Source organism: Tursiops truncatus, chromosome 19 (genome assembly GCF_011762595.2).
Source record: "Tursiops truncatus isolate mTurTru1 chromosome 19, mTurTru1.mat.Y, whole genome shotgun sequence".
In the NCBI taxonomy this organism is placed as follows: Eukaryota; Metazoa; Chordata; class Mammalia; order Artiodactyla; family Delphinidae; genus Tursiops; species Tursiops truncatus.
The window spans coordinates 33,953,176-33,976,815 of NC_047052.1; the positions used below are offsets into that span (position 1 = coordinate 33,953,176).

General features: G+C 56.4%; 1 protein-coding gene across 6 annotated transcripts in view; it reads left to right on the plus strand.

Moving 5' to 3' along the window:
- The window catches only part of ZNF423 (zinc finger protein 423), a 329,875-nt gene that overhangs the window by 183,103 nt on the left and 123,132 nt on the right, over window positions 1-23,640 (plus strand). For all 6 annotated transcript variants that reach the window (XM_033845086.2, XM_073795610.1, XM_073795611.1 and 3 more), the window contains 2 exons: window positions 7,623-10,837; window positions 17,676-17,760. In XM_033845086.2, coding sequence (XP_033700977.2) covers window positions 7,623-10,837; window positions 17,676-17,760 — 3,300 coding nt within the window. The remainder of the gene's footprint in view (window positions 1-7,622; window positions 10,838-17,675; window positions 17,761-23,640) is intronic.

The following is a 23,640-nucleotide window of genomic DNA, read 5'->3' on the forward strand; positions in this document are numbered from 1 at the left end:
TCGGGTAATCCAGCTTTACCTTGGGTAAAGCCAGCCACCGACTCTGCCCACTTTGGGACATGCCTTTGTCTTTGTGGCGGGTGGGGTCATAAAGTATGAGGACCTCTTCTTGGCTGTCTTTGAGTTGTAGGGGTTGGCACTGAGCAGCTTCTGCAGTGGGGCAGGCCCTGAACCGGCACTCAGGGCCTGGAGAGGCAGTGTAGTCTAGTGGTTAGTGAGTGGATTTGGGGTGGGGGTAGTGGTACATTTGCCACTTGCTAACTCCACGTGCTCAGAAAGTTGCTTTCCTTCTTGGAGCCTCAGTTTGCACGGTTAGAAAGAAGGGGATGTAACAACACCTACCTCGTAGTGATATTGTGAGAATCAAACGAGAAAATGCTGGCAAAGGATCTGGTTTATAGAGAATGTTCCATAAATAGTAACTACTGTGGTTTTTATGAGTTTAGTTCTGGATCTGTCTGCTCCTGCTCTGTGGCCTCTGTTTCCCTGTCTGTGTTAAATAAGATGAGTGATGGCCCGTTAACTTCCTCTTTCCTCCCCTCCCCCTTGCACCGATCCTACATGTGTGCATATAACTGAGTTGCGGAGTGTTCTGGGATGGATGGCCAGCTTTGTCACCTGGTAGGAGGTAAGGACCAGGGCAGGCACTCTTGTCGCCTTCTTGTCGGTGGGGCCCCCTGGGCCTAGTTTGAGTCTGGATGAGTCCCTGGTAGGCATGGAGACAGTGAGGATGCCCCACCCAGCTGGGAGCTCTGGCCTGGCAGCCTCTGTCTCCTACTGGGCCTTCATACCGTGGGATCCAGGACCCCACTCTGGTCCAGGGGTTAACTGTGCTGGGCCTCTCAGGAAGCTCACACCACAGTTTACTGGAAGCAGCCCCAGGAAAAGGCCTCAGAGATTGCCCAGTCCAGCCATGTCACAGAGGCAGAAGCACTCCCACCCTCCCAGCAACAGAGTGGCCTCTGGGACCGAGTTCGTCACAGATCCAGGCTCCCCACAGATCCCCCTGCTGCACCAGGTTTACAGAGAGCACAGGGAGACAGATGGGTAGAGATTTGAAGTTTCCTAAGAAGAGATCAGCAATTCACCCAGATGTTGCTCCAGCTGAATTTGCATCGTTTCATGTCTGGAAGCCACCTGTCTGGTTCTGGCTGCCTCTGTGGGAAGTGCAGTCAGTGGTGTGTCCTGAAGCACATTCATGTCTTGCAGCTTTTGTCACCTCGGGCTCCGGGGAGCATTGATCTGCCCTCCCAGGGCTGCTTTGTGCCCACTTTGGGTGGACCTCACCATCAGCAGAGTTGGACCTGCTGACCCTTATCCCTGGCTGGACACCCCTCTCTAGACTACAACACAGCTCCACAGTACCTGTCAAATGCTGTTGTCTCTGCTTGAACAACAGGATTTTGGTGATCCTGCCCTAAAGCCTCCTTTTCAGAGGGGATGCACAGTTCCCTTCTTGGAAGAGAAAACCTGATGGTTAAAAGCTTCTTCTCTAGCACTGGGAATCAGGAGACCTCCTCCTCCAATTTGCTTCCCGCTCTTTGAACATTCCACTTGTGCACTCCTCTGCTCGTGGCAGACATTACCAATTGATTTCAGCACTCATTTCTTCTGAGCCCAGATAGGGCCTCAGAATCCTCCTGAACACAGTATTCGAGGTGACCACTAACAATTTACCGTCCCTGGAAGTTTTCTTCTCTCTCTGGGCCTCAGCTTCTTCCTCTATATCAAGCGGGATTGGCGTAGATGGTTCCTGAGTCTGGGGTCGGGCCACAGTTATTCCCATTCCTGGAATTTCCAACGGGGACAGAGGGGAGGCTCTACCTGGAGCCCCGTAGAGCTTTGTCTTGTGGGGAGGGAACTTGCCTCCATAGCAATTTTCATTTTCCCATGGAATTGGGTGAATAGCAAGGAGACCTTCTGGGGCTTCGTGAGGAATCGTCGAGCCTTTTTGTGGCTATTATGGAAACAATCTGGATGATTGGAATATTGTCCAAAATGACTTTTATATTCATCCAGAGGGGACTCTTGAGGCTCAAATTCCAACTTCCCATATTACGTGGGGGCAGCCGAGGGCCAGGTCTCCTGCTGGACTCTCTGTCCAGTGCTCTTTCCTCTGCCCCAGCGTGTCTCCCCCAGGCCCCTCGCTTGTCCCAAGTCTGCCTGCTGTGCACGGTCTGGACTCTCCATGGGGCAGCGCCCAGGTGGGGTGCACTCGAGTGCACAGGACCCCACACTGGGGGCACTTGTGGACTTGGAAACTTCACTCCTGGGACCGCTCAGCTTTTGTCCCCTCTGGAGGCTGGTGGTCATTTTTATTCACTTGAATGGACCTGCCCATCCCAGGGATGTCCTAGAAACCTGGAGCTGCCTGGGCATTGGCTGTTTACACCTTCCCCCTCACTGTTCTTTTCAGAGCCGTTTATTCCTCTAGCACAACTTCAGTGACAGAGGGCTCCCTCCCTCCTCAGCCTGTGCCCCTCGCTGCAGGAAGGTCCCCCTTTCCGCTCACTCCTCTGGGCCTGTGGGCTAGCTACTCTCTCTCCTGCATCCAGGTACTTCCTCGGCAGCCCCGAGCTGGATTCTCTGTGACTGGAGGAGCGTGGAGCTGAGGGTCCCAGCCGTCCTGGGTGGTGGCCACTCTGCTCTGCCCAGACAAGGTGTGTCTGAGGCCACGTTGTCATGGCTGTGGCCTCAGCCTGTGGAATTCACCAAGTGTGGCCATGTGAGCTTGGGGTCCATCTGACTCTTTCTGCCACTGATGTATCCCGAAGCCCAGTTAATGTTCTTTTTTCTATATAATTGAGTTTTTATCGAAATTCCTCCCCTCTTTTATGCTTATTTCATTCTCTTCCTGCAGCAGACTGCAAAAGCCCCATATAACCCACTTCCTATCAGACCTTTTTTCAGGATTAGTCCTTTGTTTTTTTTTTTTTTTTTTTTTTTGCGGTACGCGGGCCTCTCACTGCTGTGGCCTCTCCCGTTGAGGAGCACAGGCTCCGGACGCGCAGGCTCAGCGGCCATGGCTCACGGGCCCAGCCGCTCCGCGGCATGTGGGATCTTCCCAAACCTGGGCACGAACCCGTGTCCCCTGCATCAGCAGGCGGACTCTCAACCACTGCGCCACCAGGGAAGCCCCAGGATTAATCCTTTTGAAATGACTTTAATTTCCTTTTTGAAAGTGATTTTTCTATTTATTTTGTTATATTTCTTTGTACTCATTCTAGCGGGAGGGGGAGGCCAAGGATCTGGCATTAGTCACTGGGTTTCCCTCTTGATATTCTCATGTGACAGTGGCCCCTCCCAAAGGAGAGAGGCAGGGTAGCATGGTGGGTGAAAGCACCGACTCAGAACCAACTAACTGGGTTTGAATCCTGGCTCTCCTGCCTGCAAGCTGTGTGGCTTTAGGCGAGTTACTCAGCCTCTCTGTGCCTCAGTTTTCTCACCTGATCAGGGAAATATTAAATAATAATAATAGTGCCTATCTCATTGGGCTCTTGAGAGGACTGAATGAGTTAACACATGTAAAGCTTTTAAAAGAGTGCCTGGCACATAGTAGACTCTATCAAAGCATTCACTTGGACATGAAAAGGTGGTTGGTCGAGCTGGACTTTCCTTGAAACTACCTTCTCCCTGAGTTCTGAAACATTCAAGTTGAAGGGGACCTTGGGGTTGCCTTCATCCTGTTTCTGCACCCCTTCCCTTTCTGCACATCTGCTTGAGGGTGTGTGCTGCACCGGCTGCACTGTGTGATGTCTAACAGTCAGCATGAGGGGAGTGTTGCCGCTGTAAGAAAAGGACCCCCCCCTTCATCTGCCGACCTCCCTGCCCATCCATCCTGAGTGTGCTGGTCCCAGTCATCTCTCCAGTCTGCTCCTGGAAGAGTAAGCTAAGTGCCCCCCAAACAAAATGCATTTGGAGGGGATGGGGCGACAGTAGTCAAGGTTAAACGTTGTTAAGGTAAAAGGCTTTAAACAGGGCAATCTGAGTTGGGTCTTTATTTGTCAACATGCCCATTTCCCCTGATTGGATCTTTTCAGTTTAAGGAGCCTTATTTTCGTTTCAATTCAGATGATTATAATCTCAGCAGTTGCTCAGTTTGTTGTTCCCAGAATAATGTGCTTTGCTTTAGTTTTGAGACTTGTTTGCAGAAAAATAAAGCCAGCCAGACAGCCCCGCAATGAACCTCGGGGACTGTGGTGCTGGGCAGGTGGCTTCTTCTTCTCAAAGACTGGGTGGGGTTGCAGGTGGAGCAGGGTGAGAGTAGACCCCGCAATCCTGGTCAGACACCACTGGGGCCTCCGGCTGTGTGACTCAGGGCAAGTTACTCACCTCGCCGAGCCTCAGCTTCCCCATCTCAAAAATGGGATGTTACCAATGGGAGGATGAAAAGAGATTAATTGTGGTAATAGAAGCACTTAGCACAGTGCAGGCACTTGGGACGTGCTCACTAGATGTAGCTGCTAATTTTATTAGCACTGGTGGTACTCATTTGTGCTAATTATTATTACTGGCCAGATAGTGCTTTTGTTTGTCAGTTTTATTGAAGTATAATTTGCATACCATAACATTCATTTGTTTTAAGTGAGCAATTCAGTGACTTTTAAGTAAATTCACAGAGCTGTACAGTCCTCCCCGCAATCCAGCTTTCAGGCGTTTCCATGATCTCAGAAGGATGCCTCTTGCCCATCTGCAGTCAATCCCTGCTCCCTCCTCTGGCCTCAGGCAATCACTAATCTGCTTTCTGTCTCTACAGATGTGCCTGGTCTGGACAGTTCATGTAAATGGAATAAGAGTGCTTCTTCACATTACGTGTTCTCATCCACCCCTCACAACACGTCCCTGTTTGCAGATGTGTGAGCTGACTCTGAGAGTTTAGAGGAACGCTTGTGGGGTGGACAGATGAATGGAGGAGCAGGGTTCAAGTGCACGTGTCTGCTCTCATCCTCAGACAACGTGAATGAAAGACGTGTCCGGGCTTGGTCTTTCTGGCAAGGCATCTTCCTTGCCCCCCTCACCCATGAACTGGCCTGTCTTCCATTTGTCGGCCCTGCGAGCTCCAGCCAGCCTCAGTACCTCCCGGGCCTCGGGGGCCCCTCCCTGCAATGCAGACGATGGGCCATTCTGGTGGTCCTGTCAGGGCTCAAAGGAGAGCCGGCCCCTGACGGCATGGGAGCTTGACACGGGGGTCCCTCTCCTGGTCTCACCTACTCAGGTGTAGTCTGGTACGACTGACCTGTGTCAAGGGGCCTGACTGTGGACAGGCCTGGTGCTGTCCTTCCCTGGGGGACGTCACTGTGGTTGTGCCTCAGTTTCCTCGTCCGTACAGTGGGAGGGGCCCTGGTTCCCGCCTCCCTCGTGGCTAGAACAGCCCTTAGCAGAGGTACACAGGAAGGGCTCTGTGGCAGCTTGCGTGAGTCTGAGCTAAGACATCAAAATAATAAAAAGCTGGTGGAGCCCGGCCAGGGGGTGGGGGCCGAGCACATCCCTCAGCTGCCCCAGCTCCAGCCATCTCCTCCCTTGGGTCCCTTTGTCTGCGCCCCGCGTAGCCCAGCTGGCAAGAGCTGGGAATTACCCGGCAGGGGCCGGGGCGCCTCCCGCCGCATCTCATCTGAGGAGCTGGCAGCCCCGCGTCCTTCCCATCCGAAGGCCCTGTAATGTGAGGCTCCCAGGGGAGCGGGCGCCCTCACTTTGGGAGGCACCCTGCTCTGGGTTGGGTGACTGGGCTTCAGAGGCAGGGAGGCTGCTGGGAGATGCAGGACTCTGGGCCGGGAGCTTTGGAGAGCGGCATCCTTCCAGGCAGAGCTCTGCCAGCGGTGCCAGCTGGGGTCAGGCAGATCTTCACACGGTCGGGGCCAGAGGCCCCGGGCGGGCACCAGGGTGGTGCGTGGACCCTAGGAGCAGGCTCTGAGTGACCCCGAAAGACCCTTTAGCCGGCCTTGCTTGTCTCTCCAAGTCTTGGGGTTGGCAGCTGGGAGAGCCTGGGGGTATGGGGCCCCCGGGCTGAGCCGTGCCTCCGTGATGGTGTGTGTGTCTGTGTCTGCAGGTGAGTGTGCATGTATGTTCAAGCTTGTGTGTGCATGTGGGAGTGATTGCAGGGGAATGGATATGTTTGTGTGTGTGTGAGAGTATGTGACTGTGTGTGATTGTGTGTGGGTAAGAGTGTGTATGACTGCATGTGTGTGAGTGTGTGTTGGTGTGTTGGAGTTCACATGTGAGTTGTGGGAGTGGCGTGTGACCTGTGTGTGTTTATGCGTGCAGGTGTGTGTGCCGGTGCCTGCCCAACCTCGGAATGTGGTCCCCCTGCCTTTCCCTTCTAGAGGGTCTGGGCTGCCTCTGGCCAAGAATTTCTGGGTTCCACCTGTGAGGCTTTTCTGAAGACTAAGCTGGCTTGGCTGGGGGCCGGGGAGGCGGGGGCCGTGGTCTGTTTCCTTGGGGGTTAGAAGAGCAAGGTCAGTGCAGTCGAGTCTGAGCTTTTGTTTGTCTCTCCCCTGCCCGTAGCAGCCTGCGGTCCGTTTCATTCATTATTAAGTCTTAAATCCACCCAACGCGAAACTTGAGCCATGGAATTCACTCCCTGCTCAGGCTGGCTCGGTTCAACCCCCGCCGTGTCTTGGGAAACTTCACTGGTTTAATTTGCTGTGTCCGGTTTGCCTTTGTTTTTTCCAGAAATGGCCAACCCCTAGTGCGGGGGTGGCCCCTGTCCCTGGGGAGGGCGGGCCACATAGGGTGTCTGTGCAGGCCCCGTCCGCACACGCCACAGGGGATTTAAGGGCCCACTAGGCTCTGAGATCTGTGGCTATCTGGGTCCTGGCCCCATCTCTGATCACCACACCGTCAGGCCATCACCCAGGGTCCTGAGCGAACTTGGGGCAAATCCAGGGGTGGAGGGGGAACAAAGAAAACGACCGCCCTTGGGATGGTTTGGGCTGGGAACCCTGCAGCCCCTTCTCAAGTGCCCCTCGTTTACGCCCGTGTGTGCTCTCGGGGCTGATACCGTGTGCCTGTAACTTCCGCCTCATATGTCTGTGGGCACCTGAAGCAGCAGTTCCAGCTTTATCAGTCCTCCCTTCCCCGCGGAATGTGGTGTGGCCGAATTCATTAAAATGCATTTTATTTTCTTGCAGAGTTTTGCTTACGTCCCATTACACCAGTGGGATTTCCCCCACAGACTAGGGGTTGGAGGGGGAGTCAACCCCCGTGTCTTGATTGAGTGATGGGACTTACCTCCTTTGGGCCTGTGGGACTGATGGTCTCTGAGGACATTTCAGGTGACTTTTTTCCCAGGCTGCATCCCCCCCACCCCCCATCAGGGAGGTGACTGAGACCTCACCTCCTGTTGGGGGGCTGGGTGCTGCATCCAGCGAGGTCCAGGAAGGTGTTGCCCAGGGGAGAGGCACGTCCCCTGCTCATCCTGCCACCCTTCTTCCACCCCCTCTGCAGACTGGAAGGCCCGCATGTCCACTTGTTTCCGGCCCCCCAGACTCCCTCCCCCCACTCCCCCTGCAGCAGTTGGCCAGCTGCACAGCCTCAGCCCGCGAGCTTTCAAGAAGCTGGCTCTGTCCTTGTGTCTCGCGGCCCTGGGAATTGCCTCTAATCTCTCTTCTGCCTTCCCTCTGCAGATGGTGACGACGACCCACAACTCTCCTGGGTGGCCTCGTCTCCCTCCAGCAAGGATGTTGCGTCCCCCACGCAGATGATCGGAGATGGGTGCGACCTGGGCCTGGGTGAGGAGGAAGGGGGCACGGGCCTGCCGTACCCTTGCCAGTTCTGCGACAAGTCCTTCATCCGCCTGAGCTACTTGAAGAGGCACGAGCAGATCCACAGCGACAAGCTGCCGTTCAAGTGCACCTACTGCAGCCGCCTCTTCAAGCACAAGAGGAGCCGCGACCGGCACATCAAGCTGCACACGGGCGACAAGAAGTACCACTGCCACGAGTGCGAGGCGGCCTTCTCCCGCAGCGACCACCTGAAGATCCACCTGAAGACCCACAGCTCCAGCAAGCCCTTCAAGTGCACCGTCTGCAAGCGCGGCTTCTCCTCCACCAGCTCGCTGCAGAGCCACATGCAGGCCCACAAGAAGAACAAGGAGCACCTGGCCAAGTCGGAGAAGGAGGCCAAGAAGGACGACTTCATGTGCGACTACTGCGAGGACACCTTCAGCCAGACCGAGGAGCTGGAGAAGCACGTGCTCACCCGCCACCCCCAGCTCTCCGAGAAGGCCGACCTGCAGTGCATCCACTGCCCCGAGGTCTTCGTCGACGAGAACGCGCTGCTCGCCCACATCCACCAAGCCCACGCCAACCAGAAACACAAGTGCCCCATGTGCCCCGAGCAGTTCTCCTCGGTGGAGGGCGTCTACTGCCACCTGGACAGCCACCGGCAGCCCGACTCCAGCAACCACAGCGTCAGCCCTGACCCCGTGCTGGGCAGCGTGGCCTCCATGAGCAGCGCCACTCCAGACTCCAGCGCCTCCGTGGAGCGAGGCTCCACGCCGGACTCCACCTTGAAACCGCTGCGGGGCCAGAAGAAGATGCGGGATGACGGGCAGGGCTGGTCCAAGGTGGTCTACAGCTGCCCCTATTGCTCCAAGCGGGACTTTAACAGCCTGGCCGTGCTGGAGATCCACCTGAAGACCATCCACGCGGACAAGCCACAGCAGAGCCACACGTGTCAGATCTGCCTAGACTCCATGCCCACCCTCTACAACCTCAACGAGCACGTCCGCAAGCTGCACAAGAACCACGCCTACCCCGTGATGCAGTTCAGTAACATCTCCGCCTTCCACTGCAACTACTGCCCCGAGATGTTCGCCGACATCAACAGCCTGCAGGAGCACATCCGCGTCTCCCACTGCGGCCCCAACTCCAACCCGCCCGACGGCAGTAACGCCTTCTTCTGCAACCAGTGCTCCATGGGATTCCTGACCGAGTCCTCCCTCACCGAGCACATCCAGCAGGCCCACTGCAGCGTCGGCAGCGCCAAGCTGGAGTCCCCGGTCGTGCAGCCTGCGCAGTCCTTCATGGAGGTCTATTCCTGCCCCTACTGCACCAACTCGCCCATCTTCGGCTCCATCCTGAAGCTCACCAAGCACATCAAGGAGAACCACAAGAACATCCCGCTGGCCCACAGCAAGAAGTCCAAGGCGGAGCAGAGCCCCGTCTCATCTGACGTGGAGGTGTCGTCCCCGAAGCGGCAGCGGCTCTCGGTGAGCGCCAACTCCATCTCCAACGGCGAGTATCCCTGTAATCAGTGCGACCTCAAGTTCTCCAACTTCGAGAGCTTCCAGACCCACCTGAAGCTGCACCTGGAGCTGCTGCTGCGTAAGCAGGCGTGCCCCCAGTGCAAAGAGGACTTCGACTCCCAGGAATCCCTCCTGCAGCACCTGACGGTGCACTACATGACCACGTCGACCCACTACGTGTGCGAGAGCTGCGACAAGCAGTTCTCCTCGGTGGACGACCTGCAGAAGCACCTGCTGGACATGCACACCTTCGTGCTCTACCACTGCACCCTGTGTCAGGAGGTCTTTGACTCCAAGGTGTCCATCCAGGTGCACCTGGCGGTGAAGCACAGCAACGAGAAGAAGATGTACCGCTGCACGGCCTGCAACTGGGACTTCCGCAAGGAGGCCGACCTGCAGGTGCACGTCAAACACAGCCACCTGGGCAACCCGGCCAAGGCACACAAGTGCATCTTCTGCGGGGAGACGTTCAGCACCGAGGTGGAGCTGCAGTGCCACATCACTACGCACAGCAAGAAGTACAACTGCAAGTTCTGCAGCAAGGCCTTCCATGCCATCATCCTGCTGGAGAAGCACCTGCGGGAGAAGCACTGCGTGTTTGACGCGGCCACCGAGAACGGCACGGCCAACGGGGTGCCCCCGGCTACCGCCAAGAAGGCCGAGCCGGCCGACCTGCAGGGCATGCTGCTGAAGAACCCCGAGGCGCCCAACAGCCACGAGGCGAGCGAGGATGACGTGGACGCGTCAGAACCCATGTACGGCTGCGATATCTGCGGGGCGGCCTACACCATGGAGGTGCTGCTGCAGAACCACAGGCTGCGGGACCACAACATCCGGCCAGGCGAGGACGACGGCTCCCGGAAGAAGGCTGAGTTCATCAAGGGCAGCCACAAGTGCAACGTGTGCTCACGGACTTTCTTCTCGGAGAATGGCCTCCGGGAGCACCTGCAGACGCACCGGGGCCCTGCCAAGCACTACATGTGCCCCATCTGTGGCGAGCGCTTCCCCTCGCTGCTGACGCTCACTGAGCACAAGGTGACCCACAGCAAGAGCCTGGACACGGGCACCTGCCGCATCTGCAAGATGCCCCTGCAGAGCGAGGAGGAGTTCATCGAGCACTGCCAGATGCACCCCGACCTGCGCAACTCCCTCACAGGCTTCCGCTGTGTGGTCTGCATGCAGACGGTCACCTCCACGCTCGAGCTCAAGATCCATGGCACCTTCCACATGCAGAAGCTGGCGGGCAGCTCGGCTGCGTCCTCCCCCAACGGCCAGGGGCTGCAGAAGCTGTACAAGTGCGCCCTGTGCCTCAAAGAGTTTCGCAGCAAGCAGGACCTGGTGAAGCTCGACGTCAACGGGCTCCCCTATGGCCTCTGTGCCGGCTGCATGGCCCACAGCTCCAACGGACAGGTGGGTGGCCTGGCCCCGCCCGAGCCTGCCGACCGGCCCTGCGCCGGCCTCCGCTGCCCCGAGTGCAGCGTCAAGTTCGAGAGTGCCGAGGACCTGGAGAGCCACATGCAGGTGGACCACCGTGACCTCACTCCAGAGACCAGTGGGCCCCGGAAAGGCGCCCAGACGTCGCCAGTGCCCCGGGTAAGTGCAGCCTACCCGAGCCTGGACCTTGCTCCTTGGGGCTCCGCTCATGCCCAGAGGAGCCCCCGTGCTGAGCTCTGTGTTGCCCGGTGGCGTTCCCTCTAGTAGCCCAGAGAAGCAGCGCCGTTGTGCAGCGGTTAAGCACGTCTGATTGCAGTAGACTCTGAGTTCAAACCCCAGTGTCGCCATTTCCCTTCCTGTGTGACATGGCATTTATCTTCCTGGGCCTCATTTGTCAAGGGCTCGTCTGTAAAATGGGAATAATAATTGTCTCGACTTCATAGAATTGTTATGAGGGGCCCGTGGCATAATGTAGATAAAAGGCTGATGCAGTGAGCGCTTCCTCAGGGTTGGTCGTCTTGGTCATTGATCGCGGGGTGGACTTATGCACACGCTTATTGGGTCTTCTTGGGCAAGTGACTCTGTTCTCTAGGCTTTAGATTTAGGGATCCTTTGACAATTTATGGAGATAATATACACATAAAGGGCCTGGAACCTGGCACTTAGGGCCCGGTCACGCTAGCAGTTACCACCAGCTGATACTATTACCATCAACGGCATCACTGTAGCCAGTGCAGTTGCTGGTACATGGAAGGCCCTAGGAATGTTTCCAGTTACTGTTATCGTTAATGACTAACTGATGATTGATCAAAATTGTCCTGTGCACCCTTTATTTTGGGGGTGCCTGACAGCTAAGGAGAGTCAGAAACGGTCCCTGCCTTGGGGGCTATGAGGTCAGGGGGAGCCGCAGGCCCATAACCAGTGGGTTTCGATGAGGCAGGGGAAGTCTGAGCTACTGGTGGGTCCACATGGGCCCTGGGAATGGTGACCAAGGGGCACCGGCCAGTGGGCCTGGGGGCTGCATGACCCTCAGGTGTCAGAACGGGCCCGGGGGTTCCCATCAAGTCTGTGTTGTCTGTTTCCAGACCGAGGAGATGCCAAGCAGATCTCGGGGGTATCTTTCCCTGGAGGGCCACTGCTGGTACCACTGGCAGGGGGGCAGGATTTGGGGAAGGGCCACCTGCCACAGGTTCCTGCTGGAAGACAGGGATGTCTGCTGAGGGTGTTTCACTGTGGGATCAGAACTGGGGCCCGGAACTCCGGGATTTTGAGGGGGAGAGAGAGTGAGAGAGAAGGATGGCGGGAGAGGCTGAAGGGAGAATCTGCAGTGGGGGCCCCTAAGGGGTCTCCTGGCCAGCTCCCCACAGAGGCCAGCGAGCCAGAGGCCCTGACCAAGATCATCCAGCTGCAGAGGGAAACGTCTGAATGAGGATAGAGCTGTGTGTCCAGCTGGGGCCTGAGGCCTCTCCTCAAAGCCCCGTCTGTAGCAGAGAGCTCCTTTTAGAGGTGATTCATTGGTTGATTAAATTTGTCCTGAGCGCCCATTATTTCTGGTGTGTCTGGCAGCCAAGGAGAGTCAGAAATGGGCCACTTTCTTAAGGCCTTATGACTGAGCAAAGCCTTCTAGGTAAGGGTCCAGTGGTCACCCTTCAGAGGTCCTGAGCACAGTGCGGTCACGGCTGCCCAGCTCTGTCCCCCTGAGCCTCAGCTTTCTGCCAGCCAGTGTGGGTGGATTGGGGAGGATTTGGGCCCTGGAGTCAGATGGCCTGCGTTAAAATCTCCCCCTTCTAGTACCCACTTATGATTTGACCTCTCTGGGCTTCGGTCCTCACCTGTAAAGCCAGAGGGTAATAGCAGTACCGCTAGTAATAGCAATTGCAATAGTGTCTACTTCCAAAGCTGGCATCACCTGCGAGGGACCGGGCGGTCGTTCTGCTTTTCTAACCAGCCTCTGCTCTGGTTGGCCGGCGCGTGTTCCTGCTCAGTTGTCAAATACTGTGACTGTCTCCCTGCTGACCTCAGTGTTTTGCCCTGAGGATTAAATGAGTAAAGACGTGCTGGGCATGTAGCAACCACACTTGTTGTTTTCCCGTTTATAATCACACCTCACATTTATTGAGGAATAAGGATGTACCAGGCACACCCAGGCACTTCCTATCTATTTAATCCTTACAACGCTCACTTTACAGATGAGGAAAAGGAGGCAAGGAGCAATTAGGTAGTTTGCTGTGAGCCCCGCAGTTTAAAGAAGCAGAGAAGGGATTGGAGCCCAGGGAGTGTGTGGTGCCCCAGCCCGAGCTCTTGACCAGCCCTTCAGCTAGCACCCCTGGAGCCCATCCTAGTTGCAAGGGTGGGGTCCAGGGCGGTCAGCCCGGTGCTCATGCGGTGGGACAGTGTGGCATGGCCGGGCCCCTGCATACCCTTCTCCCGGGTGTGCTCCAGCCCCATCCCTGCCCACACTGGGGCTCCTGCCGGCCATGGGGCTGCTTCTAGCGTCCCCAGAGCCTTTGGCTATTGAAGGCGGGATCCTGTATCAAGTACTACTTCGTAAAACCCCTACTGTGTGGGCACCCACTCTTATATTGTTTCCATGGCAACACCCTGGACCTTTGCCATGACCCTGGCTTTGGTACAGAGGGGGCCCAGACTCAGAAAGGTGGAGCCACGTACCCGAGGATGCACAGCTGTGCGTGGGAGTGCGGAACTATGAACCCGAGGGGGCTTGTTTTCTGGGAGCCTGGAAGGCCTTCCTCTCCCTGTTCCTGGTCTTGTGAGAGAGAAGGGAGCTGGAACTCACATCTAGAGGCCTGGGCAGATGGGCCATTTGCAGAAAGGAGCTAGACAAAGCCCGGGTACCTCCCCAGCGGAGGCACAGCCTCTGGGGCGTCGCCCCCTGCCTGGGCACGCCTGGGGGCAGGGGCCCAGCTGTCTGTTCGCCCACCCCTCCCTCCCCCAGGGCTCACACATACAAGAGCAGACTCTGGGGGCTGCACAGGGGCTTGGGGGCTGGCAGGCCTGGACCCTAGGGAGTGTATCCATAGCAACCAGCTCTCTGAGGACTGGGTTCCCATGGGGCCGAGGCTGCTGTTGGCTGGAGCGAAGCGGTGAGGTTTCCGCCTCCCCCTCTGTTTACGGGTAATAACAACATCACCCCAATTCCAGCCCCTTGTGGGCAGACCCCGGCCCTCATCAACTCACCAAATTGCCACGGTGCCCCGTCCGGCGTGGGGTGGGGAGGGAGACTGGGTGCTTTCACACTCCATCTTCCTGCAGGGTAAACAGACAGCCAGGTTCACGGGCTTGTTCAGGTGACAGCTTTCCGTCACCCAGAGCAGGGCTGTGTGGGGTGGTCTTGGCGTGGAGCCAAGAACGGCAGCTCAGACAGTGGCTCTGGTGGGCGCCTGCCTGGGGTCCAGTCCCAGCTCTCCTGATCACCGGCGCTACGCTTTGACCAAATGATTTAGCCTCTTGACACTCCACTTTCTCCGTCCCTAAAGTGGAGCTTGCAGAGTCATTCAGAAGAGACAGTGCCTGCACGTAGTAGGCTCATGATAGGTGCTCAGTAAATGTGAGTTGCGATCATGATACGGGAATTCAGTGGCAGTGGCTGTCTTTCCCCTCTTCTTCCCTTTCCCTCTCCACATCCTCAGGCATGTTCTCTTCCTGCCCCGGGACCCTCTGGGGTTGCTCGGGCCACGCTGGGGAAGGCAGCCCTGGCTTAGGTGCCAGGGTTCAGCGTTGGCTCTCCTGGGCTGGGCCCCGGGGGAGGCGCTTATGCAGAGGAGGTGCTTTGAATGCCAAGTTCTATTTTTCTGTAATTACGTCTCCTAGCGGGGGCTGAACCTGCAGAGGAGGATGGGGTCTTTGGGGGATAGCAAGAGGGAGACGGACCCAGAGGAGGTGTTGAGGGGAGGATGGGGGGCAGCAGGAGGTAGACAGAGTGAGAGTCCTCGCCTGCTCTCCCCGTGCTGCGTTCCACAGCCTGGCCTGGGCGCCTGCTCCTCCAGACCCTGGGCATCCCTGGTCTCACATGCAAGGCCCAAAGGGCCATCTTTGGGTGGGGGCATATGGGTATACATGTGCCTTAGTGAGTGTTGGTGCTGGTGAACCTGTGTGTGTGCAGGTGTGTGTACGCCTGACTGTGAATGTGCATGTGTATACCTATGAGTCTACATGTGTGTCCACAAGGGTCAGTGCACACCCTTGTGCCATAAGTCGCTTGTGCATCCGTGGGTGCATTGGGGAGTGATGGGTGTGATGGCTGTCAGGGTTCCAGGGAGAGAACTGAAAGCGTGTGTGTTACTGGGGATGCTCCTTGAACTTGTGGTCCATGAGGATGTCTCCACTTCTCTGGGGGTGTTGCACTTATGTGTCTGTGTTACAGGGAGCAAGTGGGTTGCTGTGTGTAGGGGTTGTGGGTGTGTGTGAGGGTCTTGCGTGTTGGTGGTGAGTTGGGGCGAGGTATGTAGGATGTTTGCAAGTCTGTGTGTATATCCTCACATGCGTGTCCGTGCCTGCGCATACGCGCTCTGTGTGTGCGTGTGAACGCCCAGGCTCTTTGGTCAGCAGCTCCTGTGACCACTCCCCTGGGATTCCCCGGGAGCCTGTTGCCCCACGAGGCAGGGCCCGGTCCTCTTCCTGCCACTGAGGGGGGACATTTGGGGGTACCCTGTCGTCCTGCCCAGGCAGGCTCCTGTGCTTTCAAGCACAGTGAACTTGCTTCATTCATCTGCCCCGCGGAGGAATAGCACTTTGATCGTGAACTGCCCCCCGCAGCGGTCTGGACAGCCGTGGCCGTGGCCGTGGCCTCTAGAGACTTCCAGCCAAGGAGGTGGGGGGCACAGTCTCCCTTGTCCAGTAGGGTCCTCTGGGCTTCCTCCGCGTGGAGCTTCCTGGGGCGTGCTCCATTCTTGCCTTTACTTCCTTCACTCATTCATTCATTCATTCATCCATTTAAGCATCGAGGACTCTTATACTTGCCAGGCAGAGTGGGTGAGGGACACATGTGAGAGGGAATGAATGATTTTGATGGTGGAGAAACCCAGGGTCCTTCCTCTCCGTGAGCACAGACGAGGAGTTGAGCCGAGGTAGGTGCTTTGGGACTGTGCCCTTCAGAAGACTTCAGTCCCTGCTGTCTCTTCTGGCCTGAAATCTCCTCTGCCTGTTGTGAGGCTCCCCTGTTCTGTCCCCACCAGACTCACCCATTACTCCCGGGTGTTTCCGTGCCAAATGCCTGCTTCCGGGCCCAGCGCTGTGGCTGCTCTGAGGACATACTGAACGCCCAGGTCTCCCGAAGCACTGGGAGCAAGGCCCTCTGGTCTTATCAGCACGGGTCCTGGAGCCCCAGCGGGGACCCTGCCTGGAGCCCGGAGCTCCCAGCACCAGCTGGTCCAGTTGTTTCTCCATTCCTTTATTCAACAGTCTCTCAGCAGCAGTGGGAATCATGATGAAAGTTCAGTGCTTATTAGGCACTCGCTCTGCGCTGGGCCCTGTGTTGGGTGGTGGGGATCCAGGATCCCTAGTCACCGTGGGATGACTTCTCTTTGTCCCTTCTGCCCTCATAGAGGGCGTGGCACATGTTATTTCACAACTTTGCTCATTTGTTCCACAAATGCTTCCTAAGCACGCAGTCCTTTCTGGGACCCCACAGGTGGACAGAACGCGTCCTGGCCCTCTGGGTGCGCACACTGCAGCGCGAGCAAACAAATCAATTGGCCACGACAAAATCGTATGCGGAGCAACTAGGTGCTTTCAGCATAAGCTCAGGGGCCTGGGCAGATCCCAAACTCACTCTGGGGTGGGAAGAAAAGGCTTCTCAGAAGAGGTGCGATTTGAACAGAGTCCTCAAGGATGGAGAGGGTGTTCCAGGTGGAGGAAACGGCATAGGCCCGGAGGTGAGGCCAGGCCCTTCAGAAGAACTGCAGCTTCGGGTGGGGCTGAGGTGGGGCTGCGACAGCTGAGCCCTCTGGTGGTTCGTCCTGGCTGCGTCGTTGAGGGTTGGGTCTCAGCGCTCAGCCAGGAAATCCAGAGTCTTGCCCTCTTTTCCAGAGGTCGAGGGAGGCCCCATCATCCCAGGACCCAAAGTAGTCTTCAGAAGACTTGGATATTTTGATTCCCATACCACCCCTCCCTCTTCCTAAAAACGCACAGCCACAGCCCTTCCCCCACTCAGGCAACACACCTCTGTCCACGGTGGGCTGGTTTCACACTGAAGCTCCACTCTTTGGAACCAGTCTTCGAGAAGCTTTGAAACTTTTCACGTTCTCCATTTTTCTGCCCCCCTCCCCACAAAAGCAGTTGGTAATAGCTCCCCGTGTGTGGAAGCCAGCTGTAGGATCACCCGGGGCCTTGTGTGTCTAGGGCAGGTGAGGAATTCTTCATTCACCCCTGAGTGTCAGAGCTGATGGAAGCAGTCTCCCCTGCTTGGCCACTCGGTTCTTAGGGTAGGTAAATAGATGAGAGAGGAGTTGGATGGGTGCAAAGAGAGATGGATGGATGGGTGGATGGATGGATGGATGGATGGGTGGATGGATGGGTGGCTAGATGAATGAATGGGTGTGTGTGTGTGTTTAGACGGATGGGTGGGTAGACAGGGGGTAGGTAGACAGTGATGGGTAGATAGATGGATGAACAGACGGATGGATGAGTGGATGCAGCAGGCATAGATGGGTGGAAGATGGGTAGATGGATTTGAGCATACCCCAAGCAGAACAGCCTGCCTCAGCTTCCTTTCTGTGGTTCTGCTGTGTGCCCTCACCTTGGGATGGGGCAGGGTCGAGCAGAGGAGCAGCTCCCTTGCAGTGGAGCCTGTCCCCATGTCCCCAGGCTGAATCTGAGCTGGATGCAGAGGCAGGTGGGGAGAGAATGGCCTGGAGAGAACTGGAAGTGGATCAGAGCCATTCTGGGAAGTCTTGAGCCATGGCCTCCAGGAACTTTTGCTTTCTGCTCTGTTCTGCAGCCTGGCTGTCTAATTCCTTTCCTTTTGGTTTCCAAACAGAAGAAGACGTACCAGTGCATCAAGTGTCAGATGACCTTCGAGAACGAGAGAGAGATCCAAATCCACGTTGCCAACCACATGATTGGTAAGCACGCGTCTCCTCCCACCTGTGCTGCGGCCGCTCCTCGGGGTTGAAATGTTTGGTTCCAATCATTCATTTCATTGGCTTGTAGCTCAAAGGATAGAGTCACTGCTGCTATTTCTGCGACATTTCAAATGGGACTAAAAACGTCAGAACTGGAGCACTTTCTCCACCCGAACCTTCTTTTCGCGCGGCTCCACTCCCATTGCAGTCCAACTTTTGACAGTCTCTTCCATTTCCCAGCATAAATTTCCCTCCATTTCTGAAATGAAGTGCTTTCCAGTTGTCAAGCACTCAGGGGCAATTACGCTTCAATTTCGTATGTCATGGCATCAAATGGATTTAACTGCTCACGTTTCCCCACGAAACGTGGGGAATTCCTCAGGCACATTGTCAAAACAGAATGCTTACAGAGTTATTCCGCTGCTTTTCCCATTCCTCTTCAAGCGGTCTTGGACTTTGGGAAATTCAGCCTTTAAAGAAGGGAGCTTTCCAAGTCCCATCGTGTTCCCACTTGGCCCGAGGGATGGAGGGAAGCCTTGAGGTCTTACTTGCCTTCTGTGGGTGGCTGTGGTCTCCCTGGCGGCTAGGGAGGCCCTTGCTGTAAGAGAGGGCACAGCGGATTTCTGGTGGCATGGGGCTAGCCCAGGGGGTGGGTTTGGCAGTGAGGGCCTTGAGAACTTCTGGAATCTTGGTGCCCTGGGTCTTTGGCGGAAGCGTGATCACCTTCTCCAAGACTCCCGCAGTCTGAGTGATGAAAGATCAGGCCTGGGTTGAGCATCCCGACCCTGACTTTCTCTCCATTTTTCTGCCTCTCATACGTTCTCATTAAAGTCTTAACAACAGCCATGCCAACAGACTGCTGCTTTACAAAACCCTTGATTGTGTACATTAAAAAAAGGTCCACCTCAGTGGATCCTCACGAACTGAGCACACTTGGGTAACCAACACCCAGGTGAAGAAGCAGACCATTCCTGCATCCCAGAACCCCCCCTCGGCCCCCTCCAGCCCCTTCCCCCACCAACAGAAGGGCCTCAGCATCGTGATGCTAACACCATAGGTTACTTGTGGTTGTTTTGCGTTTTATGTAAATGAGATCGCACCGTCTCTGCTCACTTGTGTCTGGTGCCTTTTGCTTGTTCATATTAGCGCCTGTGGTTGGACATTGCCCCTTCTCACGGGTGTATGATATTCCATTGTGTGAACACATCACCATTTATCTGTTCTTGATACACATACCGATGGGCATCTGGTAGTTTCCTTTGTGGAATTGTTTCAAATACTGTGCTGCTGTGACCATTCTTGTATGGGTCGTTGGTGGACACTCACATGCGGTTTTAATGGGAATATCTCTCCAACTGAAATTGGTGGGTCATAGGATATGAGTAGGCTCCCCTTCAGTAGATACAGATGAATACACTTCCAAAGTGGTCGGTTGTATGAAGTCTCCCTCCCACCTCAGCCTGTGAGAGTTGTTCCGCATCTGTGCCGTCATCCACACTGTACCTAATAAGGCCGTTCTTCAGTGGAGCTGTGCTCAGGGTGGCTGCGGTCCCCTGGTCCCCGCCAGCTGCTGCTCAGTGAGTTTGGGTACCTAGCGTCCCAGTGACTCGGGGCAGGTCCCCTGAAGGCGCTGAGCACAACTGGGTGCCTGGTGGGGCTCCCTCAATGACGAGGGGACATGAGAAGCACGGGAGGGGCAGGGGACCCTGGGAATTCAGCCCGACAGGAAGGCTGGTGACTTTTTAGTTCCTTCTGTGTGAGAGGCCCCTGCTGAAGTAGAAGAAGGAAACTACTCTGTCCGTCACTGGCTGCTGAGCGCGCTTTCACGGCAGTGTCAGGGAGGTGAAGACGAAGATATCTAAAAACGTTTGCTTTTGCAGCAGGTGTTAATGTGCGCTCTTGTTTGTAAGTACGAGAGGCTGACTAATTGGACCACGGTGAGTCAAAGGTGTTTCTCCCCGCCTCCTTTCTCCCTTCCACCTTTCCTTTTGCGCAGCACCTGGAAGCTGGGTGTCCACAGGTGGAAGGCGAGGGCTCGCTCTTAACTAGAATGGTGGAAGATGCGAAAGGAGGGTTTGATTGGCACTTGGGTCTCTGTGTGAGCAGAGGGCGGGGTCCTGCAAGAAGTCCCGGCTGGTGGCTGGAAAGGGCCCCTCACCAGGCTCGCTCGGCAGTGCCGTGAGCTGGCCTGTTCTCAGGATGCGCGGGGTGTGGGGACCTGGAGAGCAGGCAGCAAGGAGCTGTTGGTCTCAGAGCCTGAGCGTCCAGGCAAGACGTTTGTGCAGCTGCACGAGGTCTCACATGCAGGCCCTTGGCTCATGGCCATGAGGCGTGGACCAGGGACCTGCTGGAGCTGCACCTCTGCTGGCAGGGCTGTATCTCCCCTCTCTCTGCCCTGCCCCCCTCACCTGCCCTTCCTTCCCTGACCTCATCACCTCCATCAATCAAAGAACGTTGAGCATGTGCTGCATGTAGAGACCTGGGGTGGTCCCTGTGGGTGATAGAGGGTGAAGGGGACATGGCCCCTGCCCTCAGAGACCTCACAGCATCCCGCAGAGGACACCACAGCACCACTCTGTGCAGTGGAGGGAGGTCACACTGGGTGAGGATGCTAACAGCTGCCGTGGACTGAGCCCCACCACAGGCCGGGTACTTACGTAGCTTCTAGTTCTCCACCTCACAGAGGAGGTTTAATGACTTACCCAAGTTCTTCCAGCCAGGAAATAGCAGAGCCAGGGTCTGAATAAAAACCAGGCTCCCTCCACTGTGTGTGGCTCCCCTGCCAGGGCCTGTGGTGGGAGAGACCCAGCCCTACCCTCAGGGGCTTCCTGTCCATGGGGGAGGCTGGTGGGCATCCAGTAAGCACAGTGTAGTGAGGTGGATGCTTCCGGAACAGGGACTGCTGGATCCAAATAAGTCCATCAGGAAGGCCTGGGTATTGAAAGGTAAGGAGGCGTTTTCTCTGTGGTTTAGGGCCATCCCTGGCAAAGGGAGCAGCTTAGCAATGAAGGACAGTTGCTAGAGAACAGGGCCCTCGGAGAGCTGATTGTAAGGAAGAAGCAGGTCCTTGAAGGATGTGCTGTGGTTCGGCTGAGAAGGTGGGAAGCAGCATCTGTGGGAGGACTGTAGGTGAGCACAGCTCAGAGGCAGGGGCAGAGGAGGTGGCTGGGGAGTGGACGAGCCCGACTTGACTAGGGTGGAGGCATCGCACGTTGTAATGTCATGGGCAGTGAGGGTGGGGAGGTGGCTTGGGGCTGGACCATGGAGGGCCTTGAAGCCCGGGTTAAGGGATTCAGGTTTGGACTTGACCCTGTAGGCTGGGGTCCAAATCTGGGGGCCCCTTGGTGGGTATTTTATTTGGTTTCCCTTGAGAACCAGGAGAGGTGGCAGCCATGGCCCATATTCCCACAGAGCACAGTTGATGGGAGCTGGGCAGCAGCTGGAACCACAGGCCCCACCAGTCCCTGTTGTGAGTTGGGGGGATGCTTTGCTCATTTGTGGCCCCTGCCTGGCCCCTGCGGGCACCTGAGTGTACAACCTTGGGCTTACACGCTAGGGAGCCATTGAAGGTTTTGGAGCAGAGTATGGCCTGGTTGTAGCTGGGTGCTTTGGGGAGATTAATCTGGGTGCAGTGTTGAGGGGGAAGAAAATGGGATGAGAGGGCACGGTATGGACAACTAAGTGGGAAGGTATCAGAACAAGGTTTAATAGAAATCCTTGAAAAAGTAAGCCAACGAACAGAAAACAATAGTTAAATTCAACAGAAGAAAAGTAATGGATCTGATGAAGATGATTATTGAATTTAAGATGTCTAGAGACTGGAACTTAATGGAACGATTCTAGGACAGATAATACTTGGGAGAAGTTAATATCTGATGGAATGTTTGCTTTGTTTATTGTCTGTATGCCTTTAAAAAATAAACTCATTATGCAAAAAAAAGAAGCAAAAAAACCCAGAGACCTGCCCCGTCTGGTCCAGAGGTGAGGGAATGAGGCAGGGAGGGAAGGGAGGAGGGAGGTGATGGAACTTATATTTGGCCTGTGCTGTGTGCCTGTTGGCCCTGGTGGCTTGGGGAAGGTGGCGGGAGTGACTGTGGGAGGTGTGAATGGAAGAGAAGCAGGTGCGCGAGCTCTGGCTGGGGGCTGGCGCTGCAGCCCCGGTAGACACTGTCCAGTGTCCCTGTGGACAGCTTCCCCTGCTAAATGGCCCGAGCCCAGAGTGGCTGCCTGGAGCTGGCGGGGGTGAAAGCCCCCCTTAGTGGCACCGAGGGTACTCGGCACATAGACGTGACGCCGTTCAGCTTGGTGGCGTTCTCATGAACTTGGGGCACCGGGGGTCTGAGGCAGGCCTCCCCAGGGACCTGGACTGTGGGAGCCCACCCCCGGGGGATGCTAAACTGACCTTTTTATAGCGGGGTGGGGGGGTGCCTCATCGTGGCTTTGCAGCCTCCAGACCCCGGGAGTTACGATGACTCAGGGACATGTCTCCTTGGAAACATTTTCCCAGCACCCCTCTCCTGGCTGCCGCTGGTGAGGGCGTGATTTGGAGCTGATCGAAAGGCAAGGGTCTTTTGAAACCTTTCAGTGGCGGGGTCTCCTTTGAAATCCCCCCTCCCCACAGACAATGAGGCCCCCCTTCTCTGGGCTTCCCCCAGCTTTTGAAATGGTTTTAGACACTCCCTCCCTGAGCAGGCACATCAAAAACTTGGAGCAGTCCACAGTTCTGTTCTGTGACCTCCTGCGGGGACGACCTGGCTCCACCCAGCTGCCCCTTCCTCACCTCCCCCTGCGCCCCTCTCCCCCGAGATCCGCCCCCCCGACACCCTGGAAAATGGCTCTGCGGGAGGCCCCCGCCTTGGGCTCCCCGGGGCCTGCTGAGGGAGAGCTGAGGAAGGCTTGTGGGGGGCCTGGCCCAGAGACAGGGCCCCCCGATGGCTGGAGGATGAGCGTCTCCCCATGTGTGTTGGGCGTGTTCTGTACAAGACGTGAACAGCCCCCCCCCCCAGGGCACTTGGGGCCTCAGAGCCCCGGGAAGCTAGTCCGCCTGCTCTCTCCTCATCTCCTCATCCGCTCTCAGACCTCTCCCCTCCCGGTCTCTGTCAGGCCGATGGCTGGACGAGGGGTCTGAGAACTTGTCCTTGAAATAACGAACTTGCTATGACCCAGGTTGGCCCCAAGGGAGTGACTCAGCCTCTGGGCCCTGGTGTCCTAACTCAGGGCTTCACAGGCCCCTGGGGGGAGCCCCGAGGAGGGGCAGAGCTGGGAAGGGACAGTCCTTGGGGGAACTTGTCAGGGACGTTTGCCCTCCGTGTCCTTGGAAAGTGGCTGTGGACCCTCTGGCAGGCAGCCAGGCCAGAGCTGGTCCCGTCCCGGTGGGGCATTAGTCATTCTGAAGATGTTATTTTCTTGGTCACGTCAGCCTCTTTCCCTGGGTGCCTCTTAAGGCCTGGGCTTTGCTGTCGGCAGTGAAGAAATGGGGGGCATTTGGAAGATCAACCTCTCCCACCTCCTGCTCAGGCCTTTAAAATGCCCCCCATGCTAGGCGGGTGGTTCTTGTCTGTCTTCCTGATACTGTGGCAGGATGGGCCCTGGTCCACCTAGAGGGGAAGGGTCTGCTCAGGGTGTGTGTGTGTGTGTGTGTGTGTGTGTGTGTGTGTGTGTGTGTGTGTGTGTGTGTGTTGGAGAGAGAGGGAGATTTTCTGCCTTCTAAGTCTTTAAGAAGCACATCCCAGGAGACATGTTGAAACCCACCTTTCAGACCAGGTACCCCCTCTTTCTGAGGCTGTTTCCACACCCAAGACCCTTGCTGAAGACCTGGCCTGCAGTATTTTTGGAGAGGAAGGAAGGTCTGGTGTGGAAATCAGTGTTTCACCCTCACAC